A 24,290-nucleotide genomic window follows, 5' to 3' on the forward strand; every position below is an offset into this window, starting at 1 on the left:
TTTGTCCTGCACCTGGGCTTTCTAGTGGAAGTGCAAGCTCTTTGCTGATTGATCCTGTGGGGGAGCAATTTTGAAGTGGAAGATTCAGGAGACTGAAACTCTACCAGTCTTTCCTGAAGTCCAGGGGGTGGAGTGGGAAGGCTAGCTGACTTCTTCACCACTGGGGTGTGTGTGTGTGTGTGTGTTTGTTTAGTTAAGAGTAAATGGTAACGACCTCACGACCACAACCGCGGATCAAGAGGACCCGGTTGAGGCCCTCTACAAGAACCTCCAGGAATTCCATGTAGTTTGCGTCCTCGTCTCTGTTCTTAAGTGGCCCGGGCATGTTGAGCAGGACAAGGTGGGTTCCCTGGGACCTGTTGACAACCAGCTCGTTCAGCGTCACTGCCGTGTGCATCCGACGAACGTTAGTCTGGTTCGGTTTCATGTTGAAGAGGTCATGTAAGGCCATGTTGCCGTTGGGCTCACGATGGTGATGGCACTCGATGAAGCGCTTCTCCTTAGTCCGGGTCAGATGGACCCGCCCAGGCAGGTTCTCGGCTTGGTGATGGCTCAGCTGGGCCTCTCTCTTCCTCCTCGTCCTCAACAGCTGTATCTCTTTGAGCATCTGAGACCTGTGCTCCATCTGAATTGTCTTCTCATAGGTTAAGGCTGAGACATCACTGTCGTACATCTCCACCACCTCCACCTCTGCGTCCAGTCGGAGCTGGTAGAGAAACATCTGGACGTCCTTCTTCATTTGGATGGAGTTATCATCCATCTGGGCCACGGTGAAGACGCGCATCTTGCACTTCCTCCACACCTTGTGCTGTTGGAGCAGGAAGGGCAGCATCATCAGCATCCCTCCATCATGAACCACCCACCACACGTCGATGGTGCCCTCCCCAAGACGGTCCTGGTTGGAGGGGAAACTGTCCACATTCTTGGCCACAAGCAAAGCCTGATGGGCTACTGTGGTCTCACGCACAGTCTCTATGAAGTTCTTCCAGGACTGTTGTTCATTGGACTGCTTGCAGGTGCGAGGCCAGGCCATCAGGACAGAGTTGTGCTTCATACCTCCTAGCCCGGCTGCCTGGATGAGGTGAGAGAAGCCATCTCGCAGGTTGGACGATACGACAACATGGCAGAAACCCTTGGTATGTTCCGCTGTCATGGACAATTTGACATTTTTCTCAGCTTTTTTGGCCTCAGTGTCCTTGGTGAAATAATTTCCTTTAAGGACGTGCCCCACTATAGTCAGGCCTTTCCCTGCCTTCAACTGAGTGGTTAAGGACAGTAGGCGAGGATGTTTCACAGCCAGATCCGAGTCCAGGTTAAGTAGCACCAACAACTGAGGACACCAGTTCTTGGTGTGTGGTGGTGTCTCCTCGAGGGACATAAGAGCATAGTGTGCAGCATTAAGAGAAAGGCCCCTGATCCCATCTCCCCACTCCTTCTCTGCCCCTGTGTATTCAATGTATTTGTAGATGGAGCCAACGAAGCCCACGGCTATGATAGCGTAGGACCATGAGAAAATGAACATGAGAGCAAGACACATACTCATACCAAGGAAAGATAGGGTCCAGTGGTAGTATTTGAAATGTGGTCTCCAGTTGGGTGTACGGAGCAGGGTCTGAAGAGCACAGGCCAGGTTGACAAACAGATAACTCATCAGGGAGAACATGGAGAGGATGGGAGCCACAGCGTCCAGGGAGGCAAAGAGGATGCCAATTTCACAGATTCCTGCAGTCAACAGCAGTGCCCAGGTGGGCTCTCCATTAGCTTTTCCATGGCCAAACACCTGTAGGAAGGGTATTATGCCGTCTCGGGCAATTGCCTGTAGCAGACGTGGGGCTGAGGTCAAATTCTGAAGCCCTGCCCCGCAGGAGGAGAAAAGGGAGCCAATCATAATCGCCCAAGGTGAGGGCCAGCACAGTTTGCCAATGACAAGGTACCCTTTCACAGAGTCACCAAACTTGTCTCGGAGCAAAACACCCTCAATGCAGGCACCAAACATCACAATAAATGTGGCGTAGATGATGGAGGTGGCAACAATAGACAGGAGGGTTCCGATGGGGATAGACTTCTGGGCGTTTCGTAGGTCCCCTGACCGGTTTGCACCGGCCATTACTCCTGTGACGGAGGGGAAGTAGATACTGAGCAGCAGAGTGAAAGAGGTGGTGATATCATTTACCAAGTAGGGCCTGTAGGTGTCCCTGGAGTTGTCAGTGACTGGAATAGATGTCAGATGCTTGTTTTCTAATAACATGCCAAGTGGACCGTAGTCCCTCCACATGTTGTCTGAGATGACTCCACTGGTCAGCCCGGGGATCCCCTGTAGCATGTTCACTTCGTTGACATGGAAGTACTCATCACAGGTGGCGTTGAGCTCCCGCCCTGAGCAGAACAGACTCCACAACTTTGTAGTGACTGTCACATTGTCGATGATCTCCATCTTCAGACACTTGTCAAAGTCCTGGTTCCGTAGCGTGCGGTTCCCCAGCAGGCAAACAGGGAAGTCTGGAGGCTCAAAGGTGGTCTTGATAACACCGGCATATATAGCTAAGACGGACAGGATGACACAGGCGAGGAAGACCAAGGCCAGTTTGTTTACATACTTCAAGCCAACAAATACAACCAGGGACATGAGCGTCAAGCAACAGGTGCCGTAAATACGCATGTTATTCTGTAAGGAAACGAAGATGGCCGCCTGAGGCCAGATGTAAGTCAGCAAAACTTCTATTGTAGCCAATATGCTCATAGAGCTGGAAAAAGTTGTTCCCAGGAAGGAACAGAGGCCCACAGCTCCACCAAACTCTGGACCCAGAGATCTGGAGATCATATAGTAGGAGCCTCCAGCTGGTACAACACCATTAGTAGCAATCGCACTCATGGATATGGCCGTCAGAAGGGTGCATAAGCAGCCAATCAACCACATGGCCAGAGATTCCATGATGCCTGCTGTGCCAACAATCCAGGGTAGACGCAAGAAGAGAAGGGCCCCCAGGGTGTTCTGGATGCAGGGCAGGTAGACGCCCATAAAGGTCCCCATCTGATTGGGCCTGAAAGCTTTCTTTTCGTGTCCCTCATCTTCGTCCTCTTCATATTCCTGAGCCCCCTGGGTGAGATTGGTGTAGTTTGCCAGTTTATTGAGGAGAGATGAAACCATAGGGGTGCTGTCCATCTCCTCTTCAAAGAGGACCATGTTCTTGCCATCATAGTTGCTCCCTGTGTCACTATCTGTGTTGATAAAAGGGTCGCATTCGTCGATCGGCACAACCACAAATCTCTCGCTCATATCCCCCATCTTCCTGTGTGTCTCCACTTATCACATTGTTTCCTAGGGGGAAACCACAACAGCTTTATGCTGTGTATCTACAACCTGAAGGTACAGAAAAATGAAAGAATCTCTGGCATCTTCAACACATAAAGGATGACAAGAGCTCTGGTCTAACATCACACACAACACAATCTGTTGACATGCATGCCGATTTGCACAGGCGCCCTTGTCCTGAATTTTGCAAGTATCTCTAAATGGCACTGTCTGAGAAAGTTCAAAAGCCAAAGCCAAGCAATTGAAGCAAACACTGTTATTGGTACATCATTGTGACTTCTGCTTATGTAGCGTTGCTCTATCCATAGCTCAGTCGGAAGCGCTCTTGACTTCAAACCAGAAGATCATGGGATCGAATCCAAATACAGAATCATTGGCATCTGAGCAATCTGGCTCCCACAGGTCTACTATCTTTTTTCGCCTTTATCATAAAGGTTGCTGGACAATATATAGAGGATGAAATGCATAATTTATTAAATAATATAAAGGCAATATCAAATACATTGTAAAAAATGAGAGACATGACGCTTTATTAGCAAGACAGTCTTTTATTATATTATTCCTCATTTTGCTAGTTTCCCCTGAAACCCCTTTACTGTAACAGAGTAGAACTCCCTTAGAATATCTGCTGATAATGTGGTCATAGCTGAATGGTTAGAGAGCCTGCCTGGCAAGCCATAAATACCAGTTTCGAGCCCAGGCCTCCACAAAGTGTCAAAGTGTCCCTGAACAAGACACTTAAAAGAATAGTTCACCCTAAAAATACTTACTTTCTATCAATTACACACTCCATGAAGCCTTGAATTCATGGAGATGTTTTTGTGAAAAAAATCCAAATAGAATAGTGGCCGTTGGACCATTAGCCCGCCTCCTCGTCCATTCACGATATACACATATAGCATTCACTAATTCGCTAATCACCATCCATTCAGCAGAGCGACCCTCGCCTATAGTGATGCAAATGTATGCCTTATCTGAAATGTATACATTTCAGATTGGGGTATGCGGCCCAATTCATATCAATTTGCGGGTCCTTCACATGAACATTTTTGAGAACCACCATATTGCTTGAAGTGCCAGCCATAGCTCAATGGATAGAGCAGCTCCACGACAATTAGGTTACAGGTTCAACCCCTTATATTTGAAATCCGAACGTTTATGTAGATGAACGGGTCAAAAATGGAGAAAGTGCTAACACCAGGTTGAAGTTCATCCATGATGGTCATGACAGATTCAGACTGCACTAGCGATTTGTTTACATTCGACCGCATGGCTCATTTGCATAAGACGTTACCATATTGATTTTATCCCACTGTTGAGGCCCTCAAAAAAGACACTAAAAAAGACAGATCCACCTTTGAAAGAATGACAGTTACTCAGTCCACATTTGACACATGTACAATTTTATTTTCTGTCATGTACACACAGCTATGCCATGTTAGCGTTTCAGTTTTGTTTTTTCTCTTTTTAGTAATAATTTGATAACTAATACATGCCCGCATAGATATTTTGGAACTGTAAATATGTATATATTATCACCATGGAAACAAGATGCTGATTTATCAAATCAAAGGTCTTTTGTTTCCGACCATACATTTTTATTTGCGCTTTTGATCACACTCAAAGTAAATGGCAACGTGAGGATTGTATTGTTACATAGATCAAATCTGTACTGTAAATAACACATTTCCATGCCAGAGTCTCTTTGATGTCTGCACTTGTGAAAGCGTTCACAGCAAACCAGAATTCAAATAAAACACAAAGTGTCGTGTACAATGGCAAGTTATCGTTCAACTCCCCCAAAGTTCTCATTTCCTCTTGTTTGTCATTACTTCAGAACACATTCAAACACACAAACATACACGCCACCCTCAGCTTCAGACGCTGAAGGATCACTAAGGGCTGCCAATAAATAAATAAAGAATTAACAGAAAAACAATTATTCTGTGATGTATCTGCAGCGCTTCACAATAAAAATATTTGAAACAAGACTAAATGCTATCATCAGCAATAATCTGTTGAACTGAGACAGTCATTCTGAGCCAGAATTTGACCACTTGAACCCTAGTTTTTCTGCGCATGCCATAATAGGCAAACATTCTGCAAAAATAGCAGATCTACAAGCTCAAGTTGTGAGCTTGGAGATTGCCTATTTTCAGCGAAGAGATATGGTATGGACTAGTATAGACCCCTGGGGGACACCAGTCAACAAGGTAAAGGGTTTAAGTGATGATGATGTCTGATACCAACGATGAACAATGCAAAATGGAATCAGCAACAGCAGATCAAATAAAGCGCCACATCACTCAGCGTACCATCCATCTATACTCTTCCCAGTTTACAATCATAACAGGCTGGATCGAAGACAATCATATGGGTTCCACTGTTCCACTGAGGGTGAACAGAGGGGTCAACCTATATATGTTGTACACCATGCCTACAGCAGGAGAAGTGCTTATTCTGCAAATTGAATAAAATGACAAAAATGAAATTAAAAGAAACATTCCTGATCAATACTTTCTTTCACATGTCAGGTTAATGATGCCGGCGAGGATGCTATGGTCTATCAACTAACATACATACACAACACACACACACACACGCACACACACACACACACACACACACACACACACACACACACACACACACACACACACACACACACACACGTAGTTACACACATGGGTGGCGGCTTTTGATACACCGCTCGGAAGAATAGGTGAATGCACATCACGTAACAAAGACAAGACACATAGAAAGTAAATGACAGACGGCAACGCCATGGCGAGACGATGGAGTTGCAATCACAAAGCCCACGTCGTAAAGAAAATCTACACGCAAGCCTACTCCAGAACATGGATTCTAACATTAACAGAGCATGTTTGGAGACGTGCGCAGGTACATGGCTATGAAGATGAGTATAGGTTTTCAAATACACCAGTTAGGGAGGTTCAGTGACTCCTAAAGTCATCAATGGAAGATTTACACATTCAGTCCTCTTGTTGTCATCTTGCCAAAGCTGCGGCTTCATTTGTTCTATTTTCTATGTAACATTAATCTCATCGTTGTGGTGGCGATCTGTGACTTAAAACACCTTTGAAGAGCAGAGCGATTCTGATTGGTGCACAGTACATGTACAGCAGGTAAAGGTGGGCTAATGTATTAAATGCTTTTACATTTTTATGCTTCCCAGTCCGAGCATGATTTGTTTCCCCTTCTCCTCTATGTACAAATGTTTTTTGTTTTTTTTACAGTAGTTCTTCCAGAAGAGGCCTGTGCATGAGGCAAACGTCCCAAGATGCCACTCAACTTTGATCCGCCATTGCGTTCGTTAAGTGTTGTCCTTTAATCAGACTGCGGTAGCTCAAAAACAACAGTAGGGAGAGAAAAAGTAAGGATAACCACGAAAAATCTCGACATCATAAGTCACCCGACAAAATACAGGGTAGCTATCTTTGGTCACAAGATGAGCAAACGAAACAGGAAGTCAGAAGATAAGAGTTAAAGCACAAAATAAAACAAGAATAGTGCTCCTTTATTTGCCATGGAGGGGGTACGACAATCATAACAAAAATATGTAAATCTTGTGTGCAGTGACAATTCATGATAAAGAGTGAGCAAAATGTTACAGGGATGGGAAACCATGGCAGCCTGGGGTAGCTTACATCACCATAGGATTCTGTGTAGGGCAGAGAGGGATTGAGGGGACATGTGGGGTTAGCGTGGGACGAGTCAGTTTAACCACCTCGTTTCAAACCCGGGTGTGTTACAGTACACAGGGTGCAGCACAGTAGCAGCCCAGAAGTGAAAACGTAATGGAACCATCTAGTAGTTGGCTCCCTCCGAAGTTTCCCCACAGGATAGACACCACTGGACAGCTCGCAGGTTTATCTGTTAAAGTGAACGATTTAGAGGTCTTGGGGCCAAAAAAAAGGATCTCTTCCTATTCTCAAGCGTTTAATGGGTAAGAAGCCTGACTCAGTGGCTTGGAGCCTCACGTGGAATGGGGGGTGGTTTCCCCATTGCATGAGCGGTGGATGTTTGGTTACCCATGCGGGAGACCAGCGTTCGAATCCAGGTGTGTCAGGCCGTAGAGTCCACCTATCACTCGTATTTCTCCTCCTTTTTATCTCCTTCCTCCTCCTCCTCTTCTTCCTCGGGGTTGTCATCACAGTAGCGTTGGAGCAGCAGATGCAGGTGTCGCTGCAGGGCGTCGGGCTTCAGGGCCTCGGGGGTGTCGTCCAGCCGTTCCATGTGCACATGTTTCCCCTGGCCGTCCCTCACCACCGTCCTCTTCTGGGTGCGGGACTTACGCATCTGGGTTCTGTGCACACAGAAGGACAGAGCGAATAACCATGACGCCAGTGTCTTTCAAACGCATCGTCTCCCAGGGCACACCAAAGGGCAAGTCAAAATCTCAAGGCACACCTGTATTCATATCCATGCAAAATAGCCTGTATGACTCGTGAGGCGTGTAGAGGTTAAATTGCGTGACTCTCACTCTCAAAGGGTGAGACTTGGCAGCAGGCTCCTGCTTGACAAGTGATAATCTGTCTCAAATTGGTCCGTGTTCATTGAAGATGTGCGTTGTTGTGCCGTGCGCTCAGCTAGGTTTCGATTGTGTATATACTTTGTTTGGCGGGCGGTATCGCGCACCAAAAATAGCCGATCTACAGGCTCACAACGCCTCGCGTTGCGACGCGTTGTGAGCTTGTAAATCGGCTTCTGCGCACGCACTGCACGGTATGGGGCTCAATTAAGTAAACTTTACTGTCTGCAGGTGCGGGCCAACGGATGCGCAGGGATTTCTACAGTTTACAGACAGAGGAGACTAGGGGGCATTCTTACTTTACAAACTTAACATTAAAGGATGCATTCCAGTTCAGGAGAGTACGTTTTTTTCACCATTATAAATGCTGCATTCATGGTTTGGCAGGGCACTTTTTACCGACAGACATAAAAGGGCAGGGGCTCAAGCCCCCTTTGATGTCTATGTGTGCACGTGCATGCACACACACACAGAATGTAAACCAAGTCACAATTTTTTTCTTTTTCTTTTTAATTCTTTTTGACTTTTTATTTTTAATTTATGTTTAGTTTTAATTTATTTTTAAAGCAGTTTCGCTAGTTTAGTTTATGGAATGTTTTAGTTTAGTTTTAGTTTTTTTATTGGGGTATTTGTCAGGGGGGAGATTCAAAAATACTATAAATAAATAAATTGTCAAAGACAAAAACTAAAGGCATTTGCTGGGATTTTAGTTTGTTTTAGTTAGTTTTGTGAACACATAACAGAGTTAGTTATTTTTTTGTAAAGCCTTGTTTTAGTTGTCAAGTCAACATGAATGTCTTTCAGGGCGTTTCTAAACACTCCACCATGCTCTAGTAGTCGAACCTTTTGACCACAGAACCGTCGTCCTGAACAATCTCTCTCTCTACTAACTGAGGCAGGAGGACTTTCCCAAAGCCTCCCGCATAACTCAGTGCCTGGAGGAGACAGCCAGGGAGGACACAAGGAGAGAAAGATGAAAAGAAGAAGCAAGTGGAATTATAAAACACTACAGTAGGATTGCAACAGAAATAGCTTTCCCCTGTTCTTCAAGTTCAAAAACATCTTTGACAATAGTTATCAACAGGTAATATGAAAATATGGCATATACCGTTTGGCGCCACAATTTGCAAATCAAGGTATGATGTTGGACTGTCAGTGAAGATAATATAATTCCTGGACAATTAAACATAAATTAAAACATCACAAACACTCTTTCATGTGGATCTTCTTCAAGTCCATGTGGATCAAAATGAGTCCTAGATGGACTGAAAAGTTATTTTATTGATATTTTAACATTTTATTGATATTTTAACCCTCGTCTACATTTATATTGTCTAAGTGGTAATTCAGGCCACTGATTTTTCTCTGCAAAGTTAACCTACAGTATGCTTCATCATGCCGCATACCAAAAATCAGATCTACAAGCTCACAGCGCCATCTGTGATGTGTTGTGAGTTTGTAGATTGGTTATTTTCAAAACAGTCTTACCAAAGCATAAATCGTCCTCCAACTTAATTATGTCGCAAATCTTTGGACTAAACTAGGCTTAAGGACGCTAAACCAGGCCCAGATCCTGCAGTAGCGTTGACAGGAATGTGGGCTGGTCCTCTACTGACCTTCTCAAAGTCCTCTCTGGCTGAAGGGAGGTCGGCAGCCAATGAGGCGTCACCCGTCTGCTTCTCCATCCTCTCGCCTTTCACCACCGTCGTCTTGACCACCTTGCTGACCTTCCGACCTTGTACCGGCTCCGCCTCAAACTCAGAGACGGTGGCAGTGCCCAGAGCCAGGGGCTCCGAGAAGGTCAGCTGCAATCAGAGGTCAAAGCATTTGACTAAGTCAGTGGAAATTAAGTTACATGATTGATCTGTAACACTTATGTATATTTGGCAGTACCTTGTGTGCGATAATATACACAGTTACATCCTCCGTGTTAAAATGGATGGGTCCATTTGGGTTTTTACAGGACGATTTTACTATGTATACTTTTATCTCATTATCATGGATATTTTTATCTGTACAGTCTGAGAGTAAAAAAAAAACATCTGTGTTGCAAATGTTTGAATACCAAGGCAACAAATAATGTCATAAAAGTGTCAATAGACTCATAGATCATGCCACTGACCTCTGCCTGATCTCCCGCGCTGCGAACCACAGTTCTCTTCACCACTCTGGACACTACGTCTCCCTGTTCTATGGGCACCATCTCCTGAGGAGAGCCTTCCATGGTCACCTCCTGTCTCTCCACTCCGTCCGCAGACACATACTTACGAATCACCTTCCTTGTGATCTGGTGGAGAGGACAGAGTTTTAAACAGTACAGAGGGACGGACACCTTTTCCTTCATGGCTGAATAAAAAACATCACTCGACCATTCGTTTTTTAAGAGGTCCCATGAAGAGGATTGAGCAGTGCAATTCACGTTGTGATTATCTTTTCTGAGACACTTAACAGAAACACAGATTAGGTTAAGCACAGGAAAGCATCTAACAGGGTTCAGTCCTAGTCCAGGACATGTTTCTCCATTGATGAGCGTCTTAACCACTACACTATCTCTGGGGAACATGAGCATTATGATACAAAAATGCTGTGTGATCGAGGTTATCAATCATTAGATAGAATCTATAATGGTGGTGATGTGCAGTTAATTTCTTTGATTATCTATAAATAAAGAATACAAATTCTTATACAACAAATACAACGAAGTACAACATAAATATGGAGATAATGTTGAAAATCATGATAGTGTACCTTTAATGCAAGGTAGTAGCATCATGTAAACTAATTGTGTTAACCACTTACACCCTACTTAGTTGTACATTAAATTGCAAAAATAGCAGATTAAGATCTGCTATTTTTGCTGAATGTTTGAAGATTCTTTCTGAATGTTCAAGTATTATGACATGCCCAGGATAGGGATGCTAGGGTTCATGTGGTTAGGCAAGTAAACATTAGTGTACCTTCTTGACGACAATGTTTCCGTGCTCATCTGTGTACTTCTCCTCCGTCACAGTCTGTGGTAGGATGTCTGGCAAATCATCCGCCTGTATGGACCAAGCACACCGTTAGATAAATTATGCTACAGTAGTACACACAAGGGCACAATTTAAGCATTACACACATTATACCCGGGATTCTCAACTAGTTGCATACTGAGGCTTTGGATTTTACAATGACCATGAAGTCAGTACCCAATATTACACACAACATAACAGTGCTCATTTAAAGTTGTTTGGATTGGGATGCTGTCAGAATATCTTGCAACCGACTGGCTGAGAACCCTGGTTTATGTTATCACCCAAACATTTCAGTGTGTAGACTTTTGATTTTCAAGATTTTGACAACAGTAAATTAATGTTGACAATAGGGTGCAGAAAAACCACAAGATCATTGTCAACACCACAAAATAAAATGGATGAGTATGATGCAGAAATGAAATGAACAAAGAAAATGGCATAAGCTTCCCCATAGGTCGTAAAGAATAGTTGTCTTTCCCAACGATACCTGATGCAGCTATCAAGTAGATCTCAACACCTGTTAAGTCAATGCTGCATGAAAGAAACAGCAACCACTAAATAAATGCTACCAACTAGCCTAGCATCACACCACTGCACACTGGGGACGAACAGCATCCCTTCACCCGTACATGCTCATGCTGGTTTACCTGGATGATAACTCTGCGTCGGACCACCCTGGTAGTTATCACCTCCTCCTCTGAGCTATCAGAGGACAGCATCCCTAGCTCCTCCTCTATCTCCTGAGAGACAGCACACAGCCGGTATGTGTCAATAGGACATGTGTGTACAGTGTCACCGCAGGCATATACTATACTATACTATAGCAGGCAAAACCTGTCCCTTCTTTTCTCTTGGTTTGAGCAATGGGATTTGGCTTTCGTAGTTTAGTTTGACAGAGAGGTTCTTTAAAACCAATAGATGAGGGTATGAAATAATATTGTATACATTATGGATAACGCAACATTGGAAGAAGATGAAGAGAAGGTACAGATGGATATATCAACGTTTGACCAAAACGGACATGCGTGGATAGAAATGACAACAAGCCAAAATCAAAATGAGCAAAAGGGTAAAAGCAATGTGAAAGTGGTTCATACAGCGTTATTACACAATCTATTATGTCCCAACACCCTGTGAAGGTCAATGTTTAGTTCAAAATGGGCTGTTGTCAACACAGCACACCAACTCAGTCACCAATCACCATCCAATATTCTATTCTGTCCTCAAAGTTGTTGTTAGACCTTTTCTGTTATTGCGTTGATGTACAGTAGGTGAATGCACACATGCAAACATGGCACTCATTAGCCTCCTAGTTGAATTCTTTGAATAACACTCTTAAGCTATGTGTTTTAGTTTGGCAGCCTTCTTAATGTCAAGTGCAGCCCCACTGCAAGCAGCCCGAGCAGGCAGGACACGAACCAGGGCAGCGGTGAGCTCATGCTTGACCTCTTACCCTTCCCAGAAAGTCATCATCATCATCATCATCAAAGCCTGCATCATCTCTGGAGGGTAGCTCCTCACATACAGGCAAGTTCCTCTCTGCTCTGTATTCTTTTGCACCTTCTGAATCATAAGTCAAGTCGCTGAGGCCTTCACTGCCCGACGAGAAGCGCTTGTGATGATCCACCCGAAGGAACGACTGGCCTGCGTATTCAGGGGGGCTTTCTTGAAAGAAACCAGTTTCAGGGCTGCTACCAGGCATAGGGGATGGGGGCTCAGAGATCCGATAGCTGATCTCAGGTTCCAGGTTATATTCTGTTTCAGACAATTCTGAGAGGCCCTGATGGCAGTCAAAGAACTCCACATCAGAGTCAGAATGTAACGAGGATTCTGGGCGCTTATGGAGTTTTTCTTCGGAAACTTTTGGCTCCTGTGTTCCAAACTCAGAGAGTGTTTTTTCAAACTCTGAGAGGACTTTCCTGAAGCCTGGAGAGAACTGTAAGTCTTCCGCGGTTTCCTTGGGGGTGGCCTGAGTGACACCCTGAGCTGAAGAGGGATCACTGAACACCGGGGAGACTGGACTCAGGTCTGTCGGAGAGCCTCGGCTACATTCAGAAGCTCTCGGGGCCTGACGTCCTGAAAATATGGCATCATAATCTGGTGGCACCAGATAGGAACTTGACATCGGTGAAAAAAGCTCACTGGACTGGGACAGCTCCCAGTCCGAGTAACCATGCGATTGGTCTGATGACTGATCAAGTTCTTGTGTCTCTGTTGCAGTGGGCAGCAGCTTGTTTTCTACTTTATTCTCTGTCTGCAACTGTGTTTCCTTTGCTGTTTGAGGTGAACCCTGTAAATGAATGTCAGTTACCATCTGATTAAGAACATATTACGTATACACTTGAGCATGCGCCATTAACTTCACATCACATTTTCACCAGTTTAACATCACCATTCAAAGAAACTACAATTATTTTCCACCACGCAACATCTGGTTAGACATGTGTGATGTGTGACCTGACTATAATAACTTGAATGCAAGAAAAGAGTGAGCTGTTGAGTGAAATTAGTAATCACTTTGCACACATTTACAAAACAGAGCACACTCAATTTTGTGATCTCACTTCATCCAGACACATCATTAAAAAACACACGGTTAGTGTCCTCCATTCAAGTGACATGTTAATGTGTTCCTCTGTGGCAAGTGATGCAACCCCTCGCAAAGACGGCCATGCTCTTTCTCTTACCCTCTGTGTGGCAGTCGTGTGAGTTTGTTCACCAGCACTGGCGTACAGGATTTCCTCTCCTGTTTCTTTCATGTCCTGGGCCTTCACTGGTGATGGTTGGATGGGACTGTCTTCATGTATCTTCCCCAACTCTTCCTCACTTAGAGTGGTTTGCAAAGTTAACATCTTTCCAGTGTGTGCTGATTCGTGGTGTAGCTTTTCCTCATATGCAGATATTGTTTCTGATTCTGATCTAGTTATCTTTTGACCATCTGTTTTGAAATGTCCGTCCTCAATCTTTGACTCATTAGCTGAAGTTAGTAATGGGCCGACAACCATAAGCCCTTCGTCTCGAGCCAGTGGAAGTTGTTCAACCGTTGAAACAGGTGTCACATGACTCAAATGTTCTGCTTCAGAGCCAAAACACTCTTTCTGCTCCAAACCTAAATCTGACGCCTCTTCTGAATCAACAGATTGCGGCGTCCATGGCCTTAGACTATCATCAATGCAGTAATCAAACGGAGTTGGTTCAAACTCACTGTCTGATGACAAAGACACAGGCGAAGATGACATTTCTTCAGGGCCAACATCCATAAAATAGGATGATAATATTCTCATGAATCCGGGTACAGGTGAGTCAGGCAACAATTGTCTGTACTCATTGACAGATGATATGGATTCAGGTGAGGACGGCCTCCTCTCAATTTCAATGGCTCTTGATGATGTGACAACCACCTCGCACTCTGAATCTGAACTAATTGAGTCGGGTGAGGATGACCTGTGTGTTGTCCATATGGTGGTGTATTCCACCAGTGACAAAGTAAATTGAGGGACAGGTGAGTCTGGAGATAGCTGCCTGTTTTCAGTATGCTCATGTGTCGATTCTGGGGAGGAGAGTCTTTGGTCAAGCATTTGCATAGCTGACTCAAGTGACACAGGTTGATATTCAGATTCTGACTCGGGTGATAGAGGTCTGTCTTTCTCAGCCTGATCATCTGACGTCAAAGATTCCGGAGATGTTGGCCTATGCTCAGTGGACAAATGTTCCAAACCCAAAGGCATGTAATCTATATCTGATACAACAGATTCTGGTGATGACGATGCAGACCTAAGTGATGTTATGCAGACTGGTAATGCGTTTCTAAATTCAGGCAAGGGGGAATCTGGGGAGAGTGCTCTAAACTCATCAATGGATATGTTAGATTCTGGTGATGATGCCCTCATTTCTGTCAACATTGCTGATTCAAGTGACGTGGGATTGTAGTCTGCGAGGGAATCTGGGGAAAGAGGCCTATTACCATCCACAGGATCAGACACTGATACAACCCCCAGGTCATCACCCATCTCTATACCTGACTGAGGGACAGCTCTTTCAAAGCTAACCTCTGTCTGTCTGTATTGGGTGGTTGGCGAAGAACTCATGTGTTCAATCATTGGTGGTGGTGAATCCACAGCTAATGTGACAGATGTGAATTGCGGGCTAACAGCAGACAGTTTTTCATGATCAAGCTGGGTAGTTTCTATTGTAGACACTAAGGATATTTCTGAAACAGGTTCTGTGGCAGAGTCACTATAATTGGTTTGAAATCTTTCTTCACGATCTAGTTCATTGTATTCAACAGTTTCTACATACTCTAATGTGCTGCCAACGTATTTCATAAACCCTGTTTTGCTACTGAATGTTTCCCCCACATACTGAGGGTCATGCACTTGAGAAATCAGCTTCCACATCTCAGCCTCATAAACCAGGTTATACTCTGCAACCAGAACAGCTGATTCCTGTGATGATGTGGCTAAAACTTCAGTGGTTGATTTAGCAGTCACTGGGATGTTTAGTTCAGTTACTGATGATTTGGGTGATAGTCGCAATTCATCTGCCTCTGACTCAATGGACTCAGGTGACACTGGTCTCTGTTCATTAACAAAAGACTCCACAGTTGGCACTAAGTCATCGGAATCGGAATATTCATCCGGTGTTAAGTCTCTCACAGTCATGGAATACTCTACAATGGCCTTTGAAAAGTCAGGTATTGGTGAGTCAGGGGAAAGTGATCTGTATTCATCATCGGATCTCACTGACGTGGGGGATTGTGGTCTGCTTTCAATGAACGACACATCGAGCAAAGAAGAGAACATGTCTGACGTTACGGACTCTGGTGATGAAGACCTATAACCAGTTTCCACTGTGCTAGACTCAAGGAAACTCTGTGTAAAAGCAGGGAGAGGTGAATCTGGAGACAGCTGCCTATGTTCATCAACAGATCCAGTAGATTCTGGAGATACTGACCTGATATTTCTGAGTAATGTCAGCATCTCAGGTGACATGGGTTTGTATTCTGTCAATGATTCAGCTGATAATGGCCTCTCTTCCTCCTCTGATGTAACAGATACAGGGGAATCTGGTCTATGTTCAGAATCAAAAGTTACAGACGTCAAGTATTCACTTAATATGTACTCAATATCGGATGCAATTGACTCAGGTGAGGTTGACCGATACGTGTTTGTAATACATTCAAGTATTGCCTGTCCGTATTCAGGTATGGGGGAATCAGGTGACAGAGCCCTATATTTATCCCCAGATGCTATCGAATCTGGTGATGAGGGTCTGTCTTCATAGAATATGGATGTCTCAGACATAGACTCATATTCTATATCTGAGCATAGGGATTGAGGGGAGGTGGATCTATGTCCAACAGTGTATAGAACAGGTATTGCTTGTCTGAACTCAGGTATAGGTGAATCAGGTGACAGATCCCCAAATTCATCTCCAGATGCAACAGAATAAGGAGATGCTGGTCTGTCCTCAAAAAGCCACGGAATGTACAAATCTGACCCCAAATCCACGTCAGAACCTATTGAGTCAGGTGATACAGATCTGTATCTTACTGCTGACATACTAGGCTCAGACTGTATGTACTGAGGCAGAGGGGAGTCTGGTGACAAACATCTGTATTCATCAATTGATGCCAGAGATAGAGAGGAATCTGGTCTGTCCTGAAATTCAAAGAGTTGAGAAATTAGAGGGGCAAATTCTATCTCTGAAACTACTGATTCAGGTGATGAGGACCTGTATTCCATAGCAACAGCATATGACTCTGGTAATACGTGTTCAAACTGAGGTATGGGGGAATCTGGTGAAAGTCTTCTGTGTTTATTAACTGAGGACATTGAATCAGGAGATGATGCTCTCTCTTCAGAGAACATTGTGAATGTTAATTCAGGTTCCATCTCTAAATCAGAGGACAATGACTCAGGTGAAGAGGACCTGGTTCCTGGTTGGTACATGATAGACTCTCGTAGTGCCTGTCTGAAATCAGGAATGGGAGAGTCAGGTGATAGAGGTCTAAATTCGTTCAGAGATCCTGTTGATTGAGGAGAAGATGATCTGATAAATGACAGTAACATCACTGATTCAGGGGAGAAAGGCCTGTACTCTGACTCAGAATCAGGTGACAGAGGTCTCTCCTCGACTTCCGATATGAATGACTCTGGTGAATCTGCTCTATCCTCAATGCCAAATGTTGAACAAAACAAAGGTGCATACTCAATATCTGATGTAACAGATTCTGGAGATGATGGTCTAAAACCAACAAATGATGGAAGTTCAAGTAACCTTGTTCTAAATTCGGGTACAGGTGAATCTGGAGACAGGGCCCTGTATTCATCTCCAGATGTTACAGAATTAGGAGAGGAGGGTCGACCTTCATCGCATAGTGCCGCTAAAGACATAATCTTGTGCTCTATATCTGAACAAACTGATTCAGGCGAGATGGATCTGTACCCTGCTGTTGAAGCGGTTTGCTGAAGAATAGCCTTTCTGAAATCAGGTATGGGGGAGTCTGGTGAAAGTCTTCTGTGTTTACTGACTGATGCTATTGAATCAGGAGAGGATGCTCTCTCTTCAAAGAACATTGTGAAAGCTAATTCAGGCTCCATCTCTGAATCTGAACATAATGACTCAAGTGAAGAGGATCTTGTTCCCATGTGTATAATAGCAGAACTTTGTACTGCTTGTCTAAACTCAGGAATGGGAGAGTCGGGTGATAGAGGTCTAAACTCATCCCCAGATGCAACAGAATAAGGAGATGAGGGTCTGTCCTCAAAAAGCCACAGATTATACAAATCAGCCTCCACATCCATATCGGAACTTATTGAGTCAGGTGATACATATCTGTATCTTACTACTGACATACTAGGCTCAGATTGTATGTACTGAGGCAGAGGGGAGTCTGGTGACAAACATCTGTATTCGTCAATTGATGCCACAGATTCTGGTCTGTCCTGAAATTCAAAGAGCTGAGAAATGTGAGAGGCAAATTCTATTTCTGAAGCTACTGATTCAGGTGATGAGGACCTGAATTCCATGGCAACCGCATATGACTCTGGTAATACGTGTTCAAACTGAGGTATGGGGGAATCTGGTGAAAGTCTTCTGTGTTTATTAACTGAGGACATTGAATCAGGAGATGATGCTCTCTCTTCAGAGAACATTGTGAATGTTAATTCAGGTTCCATCTCTAAATCAGAGGACAATGACTCAGGTGAAGAGGACCTGGTTCCCAGATGTGACATGATAGACTCTCGTAGTGCCTGTCTGAAATCAGGAATGGGAGAGTCAGGTGATAGAGGTCTAAATTCATTCAGAGATCCTGTTGATTGAGGAGAAGATGATCTGAGATGTGACAGTAACATCACTGATTCAGGTGAGAAAGCCCTGTCCTCTGACTCAGAATCAAATGACACTATATCTATAACCGACTCAGGCGACATGGATCTGCACCCTGTATTTGAAGCCATTAGTTGAAGAATAGCCTGTCTGAAATCAGGTATGGGAGAATCAGGGGAGAGAGCCCTATGGTCATCTCCAGATGCTATTGAATGAGACGGAGATGGCCTCCCGTTAACTGAAAACAAGAGTGTGTCCAAAACCTCCATTTCATATTCTGACATTACAGAAATAGTTGACGATGGTCTGCTTCCAGTCATGGATATGATTGATTCGACATAGTTTGTATACTGTGGTAAAGGAGAGTCTGGTGACAGAGATCTAAACTCGTTGACTGATGTTGTTGATTCAGGAGATGATGCCCTAATCTTTTCCATCAGCATCATTGACTCAGGTGATAAGGGTCTGAACTCTGGTATTGATTCTGGTGTAAATGGTCTCTCCTCAGCCTCTGATGCCACTGATTCAGGGGAATCCGGCCTATCCTGAGCACCAGGATAGGCTGTTTCATCAGAAATCAATGGTGCACACTCAATATCTGAGGTAACTGACTCAGGGGAGGAAGATCTACATACACCAAACATAGAAACTGATTCCTGTAAAACTGGTGTAAAGTCAGGTATTGGTGAGTCAGGAGAGAGAGGCCTGTGTTTGTTCACTGATACTATCAATTCAGGAGATAGTGACCTAAACTCAACAGGATACAATGTAGTGTCAAATAACTCAGTTTCAGTGTCAGATACAGGTTCAGGTGATGACATTCTATGACCTGAAAATGAAGGTTCAGGGAGCGAGACTGAATACTGGAGAATGGGTGAATCTGGAGACAAAGCCCTATATTCATCCAGGGACTTCACTGACTCCAAGGAATCAGATCTGAGAACAGCCAGTGATCTCAGTTCATCGGGTGAGAGAGGTCTATACTCTGACACAGAGTCTGGTGACAGGGCTCTACCAAGCTCTTTAATATCCGTTTCAATTTCTACATACTCTGTCCTTGTTCCGGCATATTCAAACACTCCAGTTTTGCTCATGAAAGTTTCTCCTACATACTGAGGGTCGTTAATTTGAGAGATCAGCTTCCAAAGCTCTGCATCATACACTAGTCTGTAAACTGGTATCTGGATCACTTTAAACATTGGAGCAGCAACTGCAGGCCCTTCTCCAGGCTTGAGCACAACGGAGTCAGGCGAGTCTGGTCTCTGCTCTGTATGGGCCTCTGAAGCTGAATGTCCACATTCAATATCTGAGAGCACTGATTCTGGTGAAGAGGATCTATATGCAACTGTGTCCGACTCAGTCATTGGTAGTTTAAAGTCAGGGATAGGTGAGTCAGGTGACAATGCCCTGTTTTCATTTACAGATATTACTGAATCAGGTGAGGAGGGTCTATCTTGACTGAAAAGCCATGGGCTGCACAATTCGGTCTCTGATTCAACACTTGACAACACTGACTCTGGTGAGGTTGACCGAAGAGCAGGCTGCACAACTTCAGCATGTGAAATAAAGAATTGGGGAACAGGAGAATCTGGTGGAAAGGCTGTAAAATCCTCATAAGACGCTGGGGAATCTGATCTGAAATGATCTATAACGTTAAGCTCGTCAGCTGACAGTGGTCTAAATTCTGACTCAGAATCAGGTGACATTGGTCTATATTTGTCCATGATAGTTTCCTTGTCATTTTCTGTGTACATGGTTACTCTATATTCATCACCTGAATCTGGAGATGAGGGTCTGGCCTCATAGAATAATGATGAAGATGAGATATCCCCATATTCTACATCTGAACATACTGACTCGGGTGACGAGCACCTATATCCTCTGCAGGAAACGGCAGACTCAGGTAAAACCAGGCTAAACTCAGGAATGGGTGACTCGGGTGAGAGTGCTCTGTATTCATTTCCAGATGCTATTGAATCAGGAGATTCTGGCCTCTCCTCAAAAAGCCTTGAACTGTGTAAATCAGACTCCAATTCCATATCTGACAATGACTCAGCTGATGATAACCTGTGATAAGATTTAAAGGGTTCAGACACAAAATACTGGGGAATGGGTGAGTCTGGAGACAACGCTCTGTTCTCATCTAAACTCCTTACTGACTGTGGAGAATCTGCTCTCAATTCAGCCATCAACCTCAGCGATTGAGGTGACATGGGTCTATACTCTAAATCAGAATAATCTTCCGGTGACAAATGTCTTTGTAAAGGTCTAGGCTCTGATCGTAGGCCAGCACGGTCATTCACGTCTGTCATATGTGGTTCAGTTTGAATATACTCTATCCTACTTCCGGCATATTCAAAGACTCCTGTTTTACTCATGAAGGTTTCACCAACAAACTGTGGGTCACGGATATGTGAGATCAACTTCCAAAGCTCTGCATCATACACAAGTCTGTATACTGGCACTCTGACTGCTGTTGGGGATAAATCCATGTGACGTTCATGCATAGGGCCTGTAGACTTTACTGGTATAGGTTGGTCTGTAATGCCATTATCACACACAGTTTCTGATGATAGAGGTGACATATGATCTGAAGATTCAGCTACATTTGACACTTTCAGCTGTTTTTCTATACTAGATTCAGGTGATACTACCTGACATTTTGTAACATCACTGGCAGTTTCGCATTCTGTTTTTCTTGATTTCTTAGATTTTCGTCTTTTCACAGTTTTTGCCTTATCAGTTATCAGGCTGGGTTTTGCCTCCTCTGTTTCTCCTGGTTTAGACAATTCATGAGATACATCTTCTGTTAAATAGTCTAATACAGATGTAACTGTCATAGTCTCTGTAGTCAGTATATGTGATTTAGCATCTAGCTGTTCATTATTGAAAGTATGTGGCATTGCAGATGTCAAATTCAGAGGTATGGGTTCACCAGATGGCAATACATTTTCAGATTGAACCATCTCAGTCACAGAGCCATATTCAGACAAAGTTTCCAAATGTAAAATCGACTTTGCATCAATCTTTCCTGACGACAGAGCTTCTGGTGACTCTGACCTATCCTCTGTGCTTACTGAGTCAAGAGCGATTGGAATATATTCCGTATCTGAGGATAACGATTCAGCAGATGATGGTCTGTGTCCTATTTCTGCAAGTACAGATACAGATTGTGATCCTCTGAAGTCAGGTATGGGTGAGTCGGGTGACAGTGATCTTTGCTCTCCAGCTGATGCTACTGATTCAGGTGAAGATGGTCTATTTTCAAAAAGTAATGCAAGAACTGGAATTGGATCATCTCCTCTGTCAGAAAGTACAGATTCTGGGCTTGAAGATCGATAAACGGTCACTAAAGCCACTGGGTCAGATTGCCCATATTGGGGAATTGGAGAGTCTGGTGACAGTGGTCTGTATTCGTTGACTGATGAGACAGATGTAGGAGATACTGTTCTCATATTCACCATTGAGATAAGTGACTCAGGTGACAGTGGCCTGTAGTCAGGTAAAGATTCAGGGGAAAGAGGTCTAGTTTCAGAATCAAGTGTAACTAGTATGTCCTTTGTTAATAATGCTGTTACTTCATACTGTGGTTTCTGATCACACTCTATTTCATGTCCAGCATACTGAAATACACCTGTTTTACTATGGAATGTTTCTCCTACATACTGTGGATCATGGATTTGAGAAATCAACTTCCACAGCTCTGCATCATACATAAGTTCATACTCAGGCACTTGTATTGCTGTAGAAGGTAAAGGTACTGTGGACTCGGCTGCTTTTGTATGACGTTCTGAGGGATTTGAAATGACATCAGATGAAAATAACTCAGAGTTGCGAGATGACACTCTGCCTTCTGCCATCGACATTGCGGAGTTAGGTGACATAGGTTTGTAGTCAGCTGCAGACTCTGGAGAAAGAGGTCTTTCCTCTGTTTGCTCAGTGTCGGACACAGACACAACAACCCAGTCATCATCAAACTCAGAGATTGACTCTACAGGTGATGGGGATGCGTCTTCTGTAGGTAATTCTGCTCTGAGGTCTGGTATGGGTAAGTCAAGGGAGATTGTTTTGTATTCTAATGTATACAGCAATTGATCCTTCTTTAAAATGACAGACTCGGGGGACAGTACCCTGTCCTCCGTGTCAAAAGTTAAAGACTGAGATGAAATGGATCTACCACCACTGTAGTCGCTGTCTGGTGAAAGTGGCCTTCCAAAAGGCTTTTTGTTTGGAACCATTGGTGTCAATGACCTTTCCTCTGTTTCAGATGTTTGCAACATGGATGTAGCATCTGTTGCAATCAGCAGGGCTTGTCCTTCCCATTGAACAACAGCGGGTGGAAGGGGAGACAAGGGCCTAAACTGAGGTATAGGGGAGTCAGGCAATATATAACTTAGTTCCTTTGTTGAAGATATTGAGTCTGGTGATGAGGCTCTACTCTCTGTCAGTAGTATTGACATGTCAGGAGTGGATGGACGATTCATATGTATTGCTGAGTCGGGTGATACCAACCAACACTTATCGGCAGATGTCATAGATTCAAGAGATGATCTATCAGCTGACCTTTGGAGTTCAAGAATGTACTCTGAGGCCAATTCGGGCGATGGGGACCTATTTAGACCTGATTCAGGTGTCAGGGGCCTACAGGCCTGTTTATCGTATATTGATGTTGAGGTCTGTGAGTCTTCTGCCTTTTCTATATAGGCTATATCTGTATTTCGAGTTCCATCCTGCATGAGTGGTAATGTTATCTCAAAACTATACTCAACCCCTTGCATGAGAGATTTTCCTGATTGAGGATTAACTACTAGAGGACTTTCTAGCTCCTTTAAGGGCTTGGCAGTTGAGTCATGTGACACCTGAATGAAGGCTGTTGAGACCATGGAATTCGTTGTTTGAACCACTGAAATTGGACAGATAACACGGGGCAATGTTTGATTGGTAGTATCATTTGCAGGCTTACAGGTTTGGGAAATGGCTCCATAAACCTCTGTAACTTCAACAGCCCCCTGAACTTCATCCATCCCCAATGTAGCTTGGATTGACTCTTCACTGGATGTGTCCTTAGCCTCCAGCGGTACACTTTCAGTATCTGAAGCCGTCAAATCAACGTCAGACCCATAAAGGACACCGTACAGTCGACGAGTTACTTCATTCAAATGCTCCTCTGAAAGAGCCTGTCTTATGGTTGCTGGTTGGGCCTGCTTAGATTCTAATCCAATATTAGCAGCAGTGAGATGTTCACCAGGCAAAGACAACATTTCAGTCCTAACTTCATGTGTAATGCTACTTGTATAACATTTTGCTGAGATGCTCTCAGTCCCCTTCAATTCCATAGCCAGTTCACTGAAATCTGGTTCAGCCTGATCAGACTCTGTCAAACTATCTCCAAAATCCGTCATGGACAACGGCCGACTTTCACATACACCTGTTCGAGAATGGTTGGATGACTCTCGCCAAGTCACCGGTGACAACCAATGACTGCCATATTCAGGACGGGTCATCTGTAGGCACTCCAAGCTCCATCCCTCTCCACCCACAGCCCCTTCCTCCTCCGCCACCTCTTCAGCAGGCTCAACAGTGGGATACGGAGGAGGGGTAACCTGGCCAGATAATTTGGGTGCCCCTTTGTACACAGGATCTATCACATGGGACCGGAGCTGGTAGGGGGAGGTGCGGTACAATGTGAAGAAAGGACTTACTCGTTTTAGATTTCCCTGATGTACCGATTCCGTTGCTTCTTCACAATCTCTTTGCGATGTGCTGAGAAAAGAGTTTGTAATGGTTAGTCCCCACAACAGATAAAAAATATTATTAGTGGATTTCTGACTGATGAAAATCCTTTTGTTGCTTTTTACCCCTTTTTTCCCCCAATACACTTGTGTGTTGTCACTGCTGTTGTACCCTACTGACTCACCTGCCAGTGAGGAGCCCCCACCAGGAGGACGTAGAGCCTTCGTCCTACTCCCCCCGCCCAACACTCCCTGCTGACAGGTGCCTCCCCAGTCTATAGGATTATGTGCAGTGATATCACCCTCCCGCCCGGCTTCCCTCCCCCGAACACGGGACAATTATGTTC

At 44.2% G+C, this 24,290-nt stretch overlaps 2 protein-coding genes across 2 annotated transcripts in view; both read right to left on the reverse strand.

The window, feature by feature from the left end:
- Positions 1 to 193: 193 nt before the first annotated feature.
- LOC311034413 (solute carrier family 12 member 7-like) lies at positions 194 to 3,286 on the reverse strand (the record flags this gene model as incomplete). Its single annotated transcript, XM_084042294.1, has 1 exon — positions 194 to 3,286. The coding sequence occupies one exon, from the start codon at positions 3,284 to 3,286 to the stop codon at positions 194 to 196; it is 3,093 nt and encodes a 1,030-aa protein (XP_083898420.1).
- A 1,447-nt stretch (positions 3,287 to 4,733) lies between these two features.
- Positions 4,734 to 24,290, reverse strand: part of ank2b (ankyrin 2b, neuronal) — a gene marked incomplete at its 5' end in the record, with an annotated part of 116,473 nt that continues 96,916 nt past the window's right edge. The window contains 7 exons of the mRNA XM_084043510.1: positions 4,734 to 7,640; positions 8,709 to 8,800; positions 9,482 to 9,670; positions 9,988 to 10,152; positions 10,823 to 10,906; positions 11,527 to 11,619; positions 23,914 to 23,974. Of these exons, the coding sequence (XP_083899636.1) occupies positions 7,421 to 7,640; positions 8,709 to 8,800; positions 9,482 to 9,670; positions 9,988 to 10,152; positions 10,823 to 10,906; positions 11,527 to 11,619; positions 23,914 to 23,974 (904 nt within the window). The 3' untranslated portion in view covers positions 4,734 to 7,420. The remainder of the gene's footprint in view (positions 7,641 to 8,708; positions 8,801 to 9,481; positions 9,671 to 9,987; positions 10,153 to 10,822; positions 10,907 to 11,526; positions 11,620 to 23,913; positions 23,975 to 24,290) is intronic.

The sequence above is a fragment of the Gymnoscopelus microlampas genome (genome assembly GCF_963454915.1).
Source record: "Gymnoscopelus microlampas genome assembly, chromosome: 19".
NCBI classification, from domain to species: Eukaryota; Metazoa; Chordata; class Actinopteri; order Myctophiformes; family Myctophidae; genus Gymnoscopelus; species Gymnoscopelus microlampas.